The following is a 12,422-nucleotide window of genomic DNA, read 5'->3' as shown; positions in this document are numbered from 1 at the left end:
TATAATTCATTTTCAGCATTAGCCAGGGCAGAAAGGATGCTCAACGCTGTCTCAATTGCATGTTAGTTACTTACTGAAATTGCCAGCCTTGGTTGCTGAGGCCAATTTCTGACAGAAACTATACATTACTGGGAATGCTAGAAGAACCGGGAAGAGCATTACCAGTGGGTCGAGGGAGGTGATCCTTCCCCTCTACTCAGCACTGGTGAGATCATGTCTGGAGTGCTGTGTCCAGCTCTGGGCTCCCCAGGAGAGGACATGGACTTAATAGAGTGAGTCCGGCTCAGCACTGCAGGGATGATTAAGGAAGAGGAGCATCTCCCACGTGAGGAAAGGCTGAAAGAGCTGGCACTGTTCAGCATAGAGAAGTGAAGGCTCCAGAGGGATCTTATCAATTCTAACAAATGCCTGATGGGAGGGAGGGAATGAGGAAAAGGGAGACAGGCTGTTCTTAGTGGTGCCCACTGGGATGACAAGAGGCAATGGGCACAAATTAAAAAAAAATAAAAAAAAAAAAAAAGAGATTCCATCTGAACACAAGGAAATACTTAACTGTGCCAAATTCAAAGGATGGCACAGGTTGGCCAGAGGGGTTGTGGAATCTCCACCTGTGGAGATATTCAAAACTCAGCTGGACATGGTCCTGGGCAGCCATCTCGAGGAGGCAGAAGAGGACTGGGACTTCCCTCTCCACTTAAGTGGTGTATGCCAGAAGGCTCGTAGTCTTAGGGACTGAACTCCTCACTTCCACACACAATAACTGCATTGATTTTACACTCTAGTGAGTGTAAATTTTAGTACCTGTGTCTTTAACTTCATTATATACAAGTGTCTATACATCTGACAGCAAAGTAGGTCTCAAGGCCCATGTTAATTCTTTACTATCTTCAGTCATTCTGCTGCAGAAGACCAGAAAGTCTGCTTGCAGTTTTAGATAAATACAGAAAACAAAGGGTTACATTATTGCATTAAGTAGGAAAGTTAATAATACAGTCAGCACAGTTGCCCCACATTATTTGATTTAACACTAAATTAAATTTATGTTACTCTGTTCTGTCTGTGTCCATTGTAAACATGCTGCAGAATTTTTTGTTGACAATGCAAAACATGTCCGCTGAAGTTATCAGAGGAGAAACTGAAGGCTCTGGCATCCGAACAAAGGATAATTGGGTCTTGAGGCTCTGGGAATTGATGGAAAATAGATGGACACTTTAGTTGCCCTTAAAACAACCATCAGTGGAGCCAGTCAGCAGCCTTGATGTTGTAATAAGTCCCTAGAATCATAGAATCATTTAGGTTGGAAAAGACACTTAAAATCAAGCCCAACCATCAACCTAACACTACTGTGTCATCCACCACTAAACCCTAAGCACCATGTCCACACGTAGGTTTCCTTGTCAAAGCCCTGCATGCCCTTAGGCCCCTGATGGTAGTTCAGGACTGGAGGTAGCTGCTGGTAGCTCTCCATCCTTTAGTCACCTTACATTCATATTTCACACTTAGGAAAACCACATCTAGTGCAAATCAGAGATACAGTCCAAGAAGTGACACAGGGGTCAATCCGACATCCACGCGACCCCATGCCCTGCAGAGCAGGTCTGCGTAAGCCATTAGTGATGGGCTGTTTTCATTTCCCCTAATACCAGTAAAGGAGAAACACCCAAACATATATTTTTGGCACAGCCCTGACTGCGAGCAAATGCTGCTGCTGTAGAACTGCATCATACATGCAAAGCCTGAATCATGGAAGCAACCTTTCTAGTATTGCTTTTGTGTCACAAGCTCTCCAAAGCAGAATCAGGCCTGCACCAAACCTCTGGATCTGAGCACTGAGACACTCAACCTACTTGTTCGCCACATCCACACCAGCCTATGCTGTACATCCACCTTATGCAGTGCCAGCATTTCATCCGTTGCAGGTATTTTATTTGCGTGAGCCTTTGTGAGTTGTCAAATCACAGGCACTGAAGTCCCTAGTCCTTGGTGCCCCATGTCCAGATGAAATCAGCTATTCCCCACAAAGAGAAAACATTTGCTAAATCAAAATACATTTTCTAATCTAGGATCTGCAGGCAAGACGTGATTCATGCTGTTCTTCACCGGGGATGGGGGAGAAGGCAGGATCAAAGTGGGGCTTAGTGCATGCAGAGGACACGTGTGCCTCCTGCAGTGCTTGGTAAGGGAAACATAATGCAGGAGGCAGCGTGGAAGAGCTCCCCGCTAATCACACGGTGCTAGCAATGAAAAGTCAATACAGAACAAGGAGCCACAACATGAATTTTCAACTGCAGCAACACTGTGCCACAGAGACAAAAAAAAAATAAAAAATAAAAATCTCCCAGGAACCAGAAACAGATTGAGGAAGTAACACAAACCTCGTCCAAAGCAAGGAGTAACAGCGGAGCAGCAGAAGCAGACAGATGGCTCCTGCTCCCGTTGTTCCCAGTGTCTTGTTGCTCTCACTTTGTTGCCATAGAGGTATCTGGGACCCAAAACGTGACACTCCACTTCTGAGAACAGGGGGAGAAAAGGCAACCTCTGCGTTATTAAAAATTTTCCCCCTCTGCTACCCATCTTGGCAGCGCTCTACCTCACCCCTTTGTCCCCTGCACGTGCCTTGGCAGACCCTGAAATAACCCCAGCGCAGCCCCTCCATTTCACGTACTCAGCTCTTGGGACCCCTCTGCCACAGCTCTCCTTCACTGTATAACAATGCAGCCCCCCTTCTTTTGCCCCAAACTTGAGAGCCCAGCTGTCCCTCTGGCTCCTGCCACAAAGATGAGGGCTCACAGCCTTAAGCATCCCCACAGGCCACGGGTCTCCCACCAGGAACAGACCCCACAGAGCACAAGTCATGGGGCTGCTTGGTACATCAGCAATGGAAATCCAGAGCAGACTGCAACAGCATGTCCAAGGAAAGAAGAGGACTACTGCCTTTCAAGCCAGCCCAAGAGGCTTTGCTTGTCCCTTTCCTCCCAGTCCCTGCCCCTTCCTCCTGTGCAGGTCTACAAGTTCTTGCCTAGCCCCGGTGTGAGGTAGGTCAGGGAACTGATGTGGATTGAAAGCAAACTGGCCACAAAAAGAGAAGAAGGTTTCCTTTCAGATCAGTTATTGAGAGAGAAATCCCCCGTGCCACAGTTTCTAATTTTGAGAGCGGGATGAAGGCAGCTCTTCATTCTGCAGCAGATTAAATGAGCATGTGGCATTTTCATTTTTCCAAGGAGACTTAAAAAAAAAAAAAAAAAAAAAAGGGCTCCTCTTTTTCTCTTTCTCTTCCATGCTGCCATTAATGATCCTCCAGCAGCTTTCCCAGGACTTTCTGCATGCATCACAAACCAAAATCACCTAACCAAAAGCAAGGGCATGCATTCACTTCAATACGTCAACACAGGAAGAACAGCTTAAGGAGAAAATAAAGTAATCTCAAATGCTTATTTTTTCGTGGTGTAAGTTTGCAGCATCTAATTCCACTGAGGAGCCTAGAAACACACGCAGCAGCATTGGGTAATTCTTTGATGTTCAGCTATGTTAGGCGAAAGCACACGCTGGTTGCTACACGCTTACATGTGCTCTGGGCTTGTGCACGCCCCCACGCTCATCCCTGCATGCTCTTATCCCAGACGCACTCAGCTGCACGTGCAAGTGTGAGGAAAGAAAGCCCCACGACCCAGGAAAGCTGCTTCACATCTGGGCAGCAGGTTTAAGGATTGGCTCCGATGGGAGGCGTCAAAGCAAACTTTCTTCCTGAGTGGCAGGTCTCATCTGCCTGAGCACAGAAGAGCGCGGCTTCGTGATGAAGTACGGAGCTTCAAAACTAGGCACTAGGCAGCACGCTGAAGGGCTGTCCCAAACCAGCCCAAGAGTATCCAGGGCCACCTTTCCTTTGGACAAAGCCTATTATCATTGAATTATTGCTACTCTTTTCCCTCAGAAATCCTTGACAATCCTTGACCTACTGCATCAGTTAAGATTTTGTTGGGGAAACTAGTGCCAGCCAGAACCACCACGCTTCTATGAGATCACTAGCACTAAATGAAAACTTTTCTTACTCTTTCATTCAAATGCAGTTGTGAGAAGGCAGAAGCAGTCACTACAAAGGCTGATAACGTCTCCCTGTGCTACGTATGCAGAACACCAATCTCTTTCCCTCCACGGCCTCCAGAGAGTGATGGTGGCCAGCCCTGAGCTCTGCCATGGCAAGAAGGAGAGCACAAGAGAGCTCCTGTAGCAAAGCAGCCCTATTTCAACAACAAATAACCAATAAAGACAATAACCAGCCTTGGAAAAAGAGACCGAAAGTGCTTAGGGTGCTACAGGCTCAGGATGAGAATCACCGAGGGAGCTGTGGGGAGTGTGGGAGGGGGTAAAGGGGAAAAGCTGAGCTCATTGCATCCCAACCAGACAACATCAGGCAGGAAACAGATGTGCAACAAACCACAGAGGGGTACAGCAACTGCAGAATTAATTCTGTGGCAAAGGGGGGAAGCTACGACATGCAGAGCTGACCTGCAGCTTGAGAAGAAGGTGTCTAATCTGAGATTTGGACTTCTGCCATCCTGGTATCATCTCCTTGCCCTGCACCTAGACACCATCATAATAAAAATGAAGAAAATAACCCAGCCTTTCTCTAAGTCCTAGCTGGCTTTAAGCAAATGAGGCAAAGGTAGATCTGAATCAGCAGTGGTTCCTAAGCAAGAGGCTGGATTATCTTTCACCAGCATAATCCAAGTTTCGTAGATGCTGTGGCCATTTCCATTTTAAAAGCATGGAAGTTGTACATGGTTGTATACCCTATACCCCAGTCTGAATCTCCCACAACTAGGAATACTGAAAATGTTAAGCTCCATTTTGACTTAGTTCCTCTCATTTTAACAGCTTTGACTTTTTCAACCCCCCTCTTACAGCAATTATTTGATATGACCAGAAGCAAGGCTACTCTTTCTGAGTGTTCCCTTAAGCACAGCAGACTGTCTTGCCTCAATTAAGGTTCGTGCACAGCCTTGCGACTTGTCTTTTCTGCTGGCCCACCCATCACTATAAATTTATATTGTTGTTATAACAGGAACTGGGGGCCCGACATGCAGCTCTCATTAACTTCAGCAGAAGCACTATCTGCTTTTCTCCGCTGGACACCTGGCTGATTATCAAGAGGCCAAAATATAATTCTAATATTAACCATTCAGGGTTAATACCCACTAGCTCCGTTGCACTGCTATAACATTTTAAGACACTCCAGCCACAATAAAATGTTTTAGTGAGGGCATTAGTGCAAACCTCCACCTGCGTGGGTGCCTACCCATGCCCCAAACCTGCTTTCTAGTGAAGGTTTCATAGTCCAGAAGACCATTTGTCTCCATGTGTGAATTCGATGCTGGCAGAGACAGAAGAGGGACCATGTGAAATCAGAAGCTTTTTACTCATTGGTGTTTCGGTCACCAGTCTTTTATGGCCTATGGGACCTTTTCCTCAAATCCACTGCTATCCAAGACATTGTTTGGGAATGTCTGTGGGGAGGAGGAGCTGCTAGTTCTTCCCCAAGTTTCTAGCCAGCAAAAAGACCTGAAAACATAACTCAGATGCACACTGACCTGTCAGAAACAGAACGCAGTAAAAGAACCCAGCACCGTTTTTTATTTTATCTCATGATTTTTTGTGGCCTGACTCATGACTTCAAATGCTTGGGAGCACTGATAACAGTCTGCCTCTGTAAGGAGCATAACCAGCCTCTGTGTCGAGACTGCCAGCAGGAAAAGGCCAAGTAGGGTCAAACGCGGCAATGACAGGAGCTGACTTGAAATATGGTAAATCCAACACGGCCAAGCTTCAAACCAACCACCAGACAGCAACATCTATCTGTCCATCACCACTGATTTTAAATCTCTTGAGGCACCCCGCTATACCTGCTGAAGTCTTTATATCTACACCGCTCTTAAATATTTTGTAATTCTGCCACAGCTTTTATTGCATTATATAAAGCTTATGACAACTGAGCCCTGGGTACATCCATCTGATAAGGGAGACTGAGAGATCTTTCCACCTTTCATTGAAACTTGGCCATTTCTGACACAGACTGTAGCAAGTTATTAAACAGTTAACATGACAGGAGAGGAAATGCTGATACCTTAAGCAGGACATAATTCTCTCCACTGGAATTTGGCAAGGACACGGGGACTAAGGCCCGTACAGAGCGCATAAGCTGCTCTTTGACGACCGCAAGCATGTAAGGACCCAACTCATGTATTGCCTCCACGAAGCATTGCACGAGTAGTGCAGCACCCCCTAACTGTAATGGCTGTGCATTAATCCAGACTGGGAGAAAAAAAGGCAAATTGAATCGTCTATGCTAGACTCATCCTTTGTCATCTCAGTTTGTCTTCATCTGTAAGTGCACAGGACCTGTGTCACACAAAGCAGCACTTTGGGGCGGCACAAAGCAGACCTGAGCACAGATGCAGAACCAATCTGACCATCCCGACAGATGCATCTTTTCCCAGTTAACGCTTCTGGGTGCGTTTTAGAACCTGCTTTCCGCAGCAAACCGTTTCCTGGACAGCAGCCAAAGCACTCTACCCCTCCTCAGCACTGCCAGCTACCATGAACGGTCTTGTATCGTCGCTGCTTCCAAGTAGGGAACAGCCAGAGCCAGCATCCCACCAGTTAAACACAGAGCACAATCTAAAGCAGTGAGAAGGTTATTGCCTTACGTCTCTGACACAGCCTCTGCTTGCAGGAGCACTGGCTTGTCAATGAGAACTCTTCTTATCAGAACAATTTAACCTCAAACCAGCCATCTCTCACCCCCTAGTTGTTCTTCTGATTTTGTTTCACAGTTACAGGCTGCATATTTACAAAGTCCTGGTGACATCTGAACACTCATTTCTTCTCAAGAGGCCACCTTGGCATACTTGGTCACATTCCTACTGATCCTGAGAGCCCTACTACTAGCAGAGAAACAAGTATCTCCAGTTCTCTGATTTCTTCTCCCACTATCCCAACAGTTTGAATTGTACTAATACAACTTACACTCTTCCCAATAAACCTATAACAATTGAGCCTTTCATTTCAGGATCCCACAGCACTGGGCAACGGGATGTGCTATTCAGCGAACAGCAGTACTCTATAAAGGGAAAGGGACTTCATGTCCTCCCCCGGCGCTCCTCAGCGCAGAGAGTTAAGTAGGTTGGAACTGTGAACCATCCCACAGATGAGACTTGAGACAATGTCCTTCTTTCTTGTGCCCCAAAAACAATTTTAAAGGAATATAGGAGTTCTGGTAATAAATTCTGCTGGTTTTGCATAATTTTGGCTGCAGTACTTATATTTCTCTTAAAAATCTCCTCAATGCTTCAACTTAATATACTCTCTGTACCTGCCTTCCCTGCTATGTTTTTTAGTGTCCCTGTAAACAGCTGTAAGCTGTTCCTCTGCTGTGGTAGCTTGCGTGAGCAATGAATGGAATTTATCTAACTGCATCTTGTGCTGGCAAAGTGATATCAGTTCATTAAGTCTGTTACTTCGGCTGTTTCGACTCAGTTGCCATTAAGGGCTATATAAGTTAAACAATCCAGTAATTGTTACTGTCGTCTCACAATGAAATTGAATGTCTATTTTTTCCACCATACCTAAATAAATGCACATATATAACGTTTTATCTTAGTGACATATGCACTGTCCTCCTCCCCGTGCAGTGGAAAGGGCTGCTGCTACGCAGCCCATCCCTCTGCCACTGTACTTCCACACTGCACTTCATCAGGCATGCTCATCAGCATGAAAATGAAAGACCTGATTGTACAGCCCTCCCAGTACAAAGCTGACATTGCTGCTGGAAGCTTTTTTCGCTTTGAGTAGCCCGACTTTGGTAAAAGTTAGTTAACTCCGACTGGCACACAGTGCTAACAGCAGGGATGGGAACAGGCACATAGTTATTTTTCGTCTTTCTAAACTGCCAGTCTTTCTGTAAGCCAAACTCTCAGCTGCTTCTCTTATCCCCCAACCCTCTTTCAGAAAAAGAAAAAAAAAAAATGTGCTCCTTTGTGCACCCACGACTGATTACTTCAAGCCTGGGACCCTCTGATCTTATCACCGTTACCTCTTGGATGAGCTACCGTGTTCCCATCCGATATCTGGGGGCATGGAGGTCAGGGGGAGGAGGCAAGGAGGGAAAGATAACAGGCAGAGTACTGAAAATATTAGCTCAGCTGCCCCCAACATCTCACACCCATCCGTTCTCCATCCCCAGCCTCCATCCTGCCTCAGTCCGGCAGCGAAAGGGCAATATGGGACCTGGAGTCAAGGAGGGGTGGATAGGACATCCCCAGCTTCCCTCTACAGGCCCTGCTGTGCTCTGTTCCCATGGGCTTCGTGAGGATTTGGGGGTCTGGGAGGAGACAACGCTCTGCTTTCCAGGTCTAGCTCACTAAAAGCCTGCTACCCCCACTCCCAAGGCCAAGGGGATGGGAGAGGGCTGCACAACATACGCCTGGCCATCTCTGTCCCCGCTCACACAGCCCTGTCCCCATCCTTTTCCCACACACTGTGCTACTCATGCAAGGGCCATGCAGGCGCGTCACCAAAGCAATCCTCGGCTCGTTCATTCATTGCGAGTGCCTGGGCAGTGACTCCACTTCCCACAGATAAAACAGCTCCAGGTTGCTTAGCCCTCACCCTTGGGAAAGGTTCGGGTTCCAGTCAAACAAACCCAAAAACAGGACGCGCGCTCTGCTCCTCCGCAACCAGAGTGAGAATAAAGAGGCATTTACCATCCTGCCCAGAGCTCTCCAGATGCTCCGTCAGGTCGCAGCCGAACGCGCTCGCGGCTCCCTTCCTCTTGAGTTTCTGCTTGGCTCCCTTGTTCTTCATGAGGTTAGTCCCGAAAGAGGTTTGCCCCCCTCCTGCCTTGCCCCCCTCCCCCCGGCCTCACGCTGGGAGGCAAAAAGCTGTCTCTTCTCCTCAGACCACCGCCCGTGTCCCGCTTCCAGGGGGTAGCATCGGGGGTCCCACGCGGCGTCCAGCTGGAGAAATCAACATTAATCCCCACCAGATGTTGGGCTGCTCCGGCAGCAGGGGAAGGTCAGGGCGCGAGGAGGCTCCCCAGCCGGCAGCAGCAGCGATCATAGCCCGAGCCCGGAAGGCTTCGCATCGAGGGGAAGCCTGTGGTGGACGGGTGCCCGCATCCGAGCTGTCGAGATGGTGGAGGTGGTGGTGGGGACGCCTGTTCCTCAGGGCTGTCCCGGGACCCTTCACAGACACCCTTCTGGGTTTCGTCAGCTGGGCTGTCGCCGCTGCCAGCCGCAGGCGTCCCGCTCTGGTCTTCCTTCTCCCAGCTTTCGGAGGAGAGTGGGAGCTCCAGCGGGCTAATGGAAAGGGACTGGGGAAGAGCCTATGCAAGGCTCCTCGCTGGCTCCCCCCCTTCCCCTCCTCCTGCCGTCGTCGGACAGCGAGAGGAATGAGAAACCAGCTTCCTGTCCTGACTCCCTCGCCCGCTCTCCCTCCTTTCCCCCCTTTGACAAATCCTAGGATTATCCAGCTCAAAAAAATGCTGAAAGGAAGTTAGCCGAGGAGGAGCTGTGTGTGTGTGTGTGGAGGGGGGGGGGGGGGGGGGGGGGGAGCAGGTTTTTTTGGCAGTAAAGTGCATTTGTGTGCAAGAGGCTGAGGGGAGGCGGAGAGAGGAGTTGGGGTTGGGGAGGGGGGGGAAGAGGGAAAGCCTTCCCTGCCCGTGGGCAGATAACGGGCCGCCAGAGGAAATCACGGCTCTCCCAGCCCTGCCGTGGCCTGCGGTCGGGCGCTTCCTGCACTACCAGGGCTCAGCCCTGGAAAGGCCCAAGGAAGGGCCAAAGAAGGAGGAGGGAGGCCAGGAGCTGCTCCAGGAGGTCTCTGCCTCTGCTGGCTGGTTCCTCCATCCCAAGGCATCCCTTCACTGTGGCTCTGTCCCTTCAGGGGCATGGGCTGGGGCTGGCAAAGCGTGAAACGGGGGCAGAAAGTTGGGAAGCTGAAGAGGGGGGAGGCGGGAAGCCCTCAGCTCCCTCCTCCCCGGCTCCCCGCCCAGCAAGCAGAAACAGATGCCATCTGGGCACTGAAGTTCCCATGCTGCAGAGCCAGATCCCAGAAAAGGCTGCCCTCTGCCAAAGAAGGGGTTAGGAGGCATGGGACAGCAGTCCCCCGGTGGTGGCAAGAAAGAAAATTGGATGGGCTTTCCCGCAGTCTCGATACCTGCCCCCCTCCAGAAACTCTCTACCCTACCCTACACACATCGCTGCTCATGAGGGCAGTCCCTTGCCCCTTCTCACATTTTTTATTCCAGAAACTCAGACCTCCTTCCAGAGCTGGGAATGCCTGTGGGCTACATGCTTCTTCGCAGGAGGCAAGCCTAGCTCTGCCAACGCTTCACTGCCGCCCCCTCTTGCCACACACCACTTGTCAGTCTGTGGGTCTCAGTGAAAAATAAACAAACAAGCAAAAACAGGACCTTGCAGCTTTTCACCAAAAATGAGTCATATTCTGACCGAAGAGCTTTGGTTTGGAGGAAAATTGGCCAGGAAATGGGGCAAAGGACTCCCTCAACCTCTGTCCTGCCGCGGCTCCTACAAGCACAGAAAACCTGCCTCCTCCCACAGACCCATACTCCTTTATTTTGACAAAGATTTTCAGATAAATCAAGCCTCGTTGTGATCTTTCTGCTGTCAAAAGCCATTCGGGTTCTGTCACCTTGGTAGGGCGACTTTTTTTTTTTTCTTTTTCCTGAAAATGGTTGAATGTTATCAAATCACATACGAGAAAAAACACCACGAGCCCTAGTGAAGGACCTTGAGCAATTATAACTCCTATTGTGCAGCTTATCACTGCAATTATTGCCATTATCCTCCTTTTATAGCACGATGGCTGATGGGAAGATGGTTTGCAGAAGGGTATCAGAGAGATGTCTGGTCTGTTGGCCCCCAGCCTCCTGTTCCTTCTCCCAGGCTAAGAGGGAAGACGGAGCTCTTTTGACCAGACTGACAGCTGTTCTCAGGAACCCTCTGTGTCCATACAACAATTAAAACTGACTTTATCCTCGGCTTCTCACAGCACCTCAGTGTTGGCTTGGGATCCTTCCCCATAATGGCACTGTGCTAAACCCATCGCTTGCCACAGCGCATCCTCCCTTCCTGCCAAGGGGCAGACTTCAAACGGGTTGGATGGACAACAGGACGCTCAGCTCCACGTGTCCCACCAGGCTGTCCCTCTACCACCCAGGTCGCTGGTCGCCCTCTGTAGGAAGAGAAACCCATCCCATTGCCCCTTTGGGTGGGAAGCATGTCCTCCTGCTCACATCAGCCCGCTCCGTGATTCTCAGCCCCAGCACCACTCCAGCTAGCAGGGGCAGCTTCACCACAGTACCACCGTGAGCCACCACGCCTTCTTCTTCGAAGTCCAAAACAGCATGATGGGTGGGGTGAAAGAGGCACTGTGAGGAGTGAGGAGCTTCAGAAGAGGCCAGGCTGCAGGGGTGGCTTGTGCTGCACTATGACAAGGTTCAGCATGAGGACACAGAGGATTGCCCGGGGAGCCCGGGCTGAGAGAAGGAGGAGGAGGAGAAGGAGGAGGAGGAGAAGGTCAGGCAAGGTGAGCGGGAACCAAACAAGAGAGGCTTTACAAACAAAGCACTACATATCACAGCCTGAAATCAGTGCTGAGCCAGGGGATTTTTCTGAGGGAAAGGGGCGATATTCTCCTCCACAGAGTTAAAAATAAGAAGTCTGGATTTGCATGGCCTGGAAGCAGGAAAGTCTCTGCAATAGCAGGGTTGAGCCGTGGGGTTAAGATGTAAACCAGTGTCCCTCCTGGAAAAGTTTTCTCTGATGAGGACATGCAAAGCCAGAGAGGAAAAGTGCTTGGGCCAGATGTATGGAAAGGAAAAAGTAGTTTAAAGCTGAAGCAATTGGAAAAGAAGGGGGAATTTTTTATTCCACCAAAAAGAGAAGAGAAGAGAAGAGAAGAGAAGAGAAGAGAAGAGAAGAGAAGAGAAGAGAAGAGAAGAGAAGAGAAGAGAAGAGAAGAGAATGAAAGGAGTATGGGTAATGACCACGCAGTCCTCCTTGTTCTCACAGGTGGGGTGTCCATGGCCCCAGAAGCAGATGAAGAGCCTGGGGAATAGCCTTGGCCATGAGGCTTCCCCTCCTGTGGGCCCGGGGCTGCAGCAGAGGTGTCATGCAGGCTATTTCTGGGCACCCACCTCTCCCCTCCTGGCTGCGTTTCCGTCGTTGTGTGGAGCTCTTCCCTGCCCATGGCTTTGAAATCTCCACCGACCTGCCAGGCGCCACTCGGCACAAAGGATCGGCTGGGGGCGGGGGGGGGATGGAAGAACTGGTGGGGGGTGGGTTCCCCTAAAAATAGCTCTGCCGAGTAGGACTGTTTTCCTGACACAGACGGGTCATTGTTAGACC

At 49.5% G+C, this 12,422-nt stretch overlaps 1 protein-coding gene across 2 annotated transcripts in view; it reads right to left on the bottom strand.

Moving 5' to 3' along the window:
- The window catches only part of ARHGAP31 (Rho GTPase activating protein 31), a 59,855-nt gene extending 50,286 nt beyond the window's left edge, over positions 1-9,569 (bottom strand). For both annotated transcript variants that reach the window (XM_035314819.1, XM_035314820.1), the window contains exon 1: positions 8,760-9,569. In XM_035314819.1, the coding sequence (XP_035170710.1) occupies positions 8,760-8,859 (100 nt within the window). In that variant the 5' untranslated portion in view covers positions 8,860-9,569. The remainder of the gene's footprint in view (positions 1-8,759) is intronic.
- Between the last annotated feature and the right edge of the window lie 2,853 nt (positions 9,570-12,422).

The sequence above is a fragment of the Oxyura jamaicensis genome, chromosome 1 (genome assembly GCF_011077185.1).
Source record: "Oxyura jamaicensis isolate SHBP4307 breed ruddy duck chromosome 1, BPBGC_Ojam_1.0, whole genome shotgun sequence".
Lineage (NCBI taxonomy): Eukaryota > Metazoa > Chordata > Aves > Anseriformes > Anatidae > Oxyura > Oxyura jamaicensis.
The sequence above is the reverse complement of the archived record's forward strand: the minus strand, read 5'-3'. Positions and strand labels throughout refer to the sequence as shown.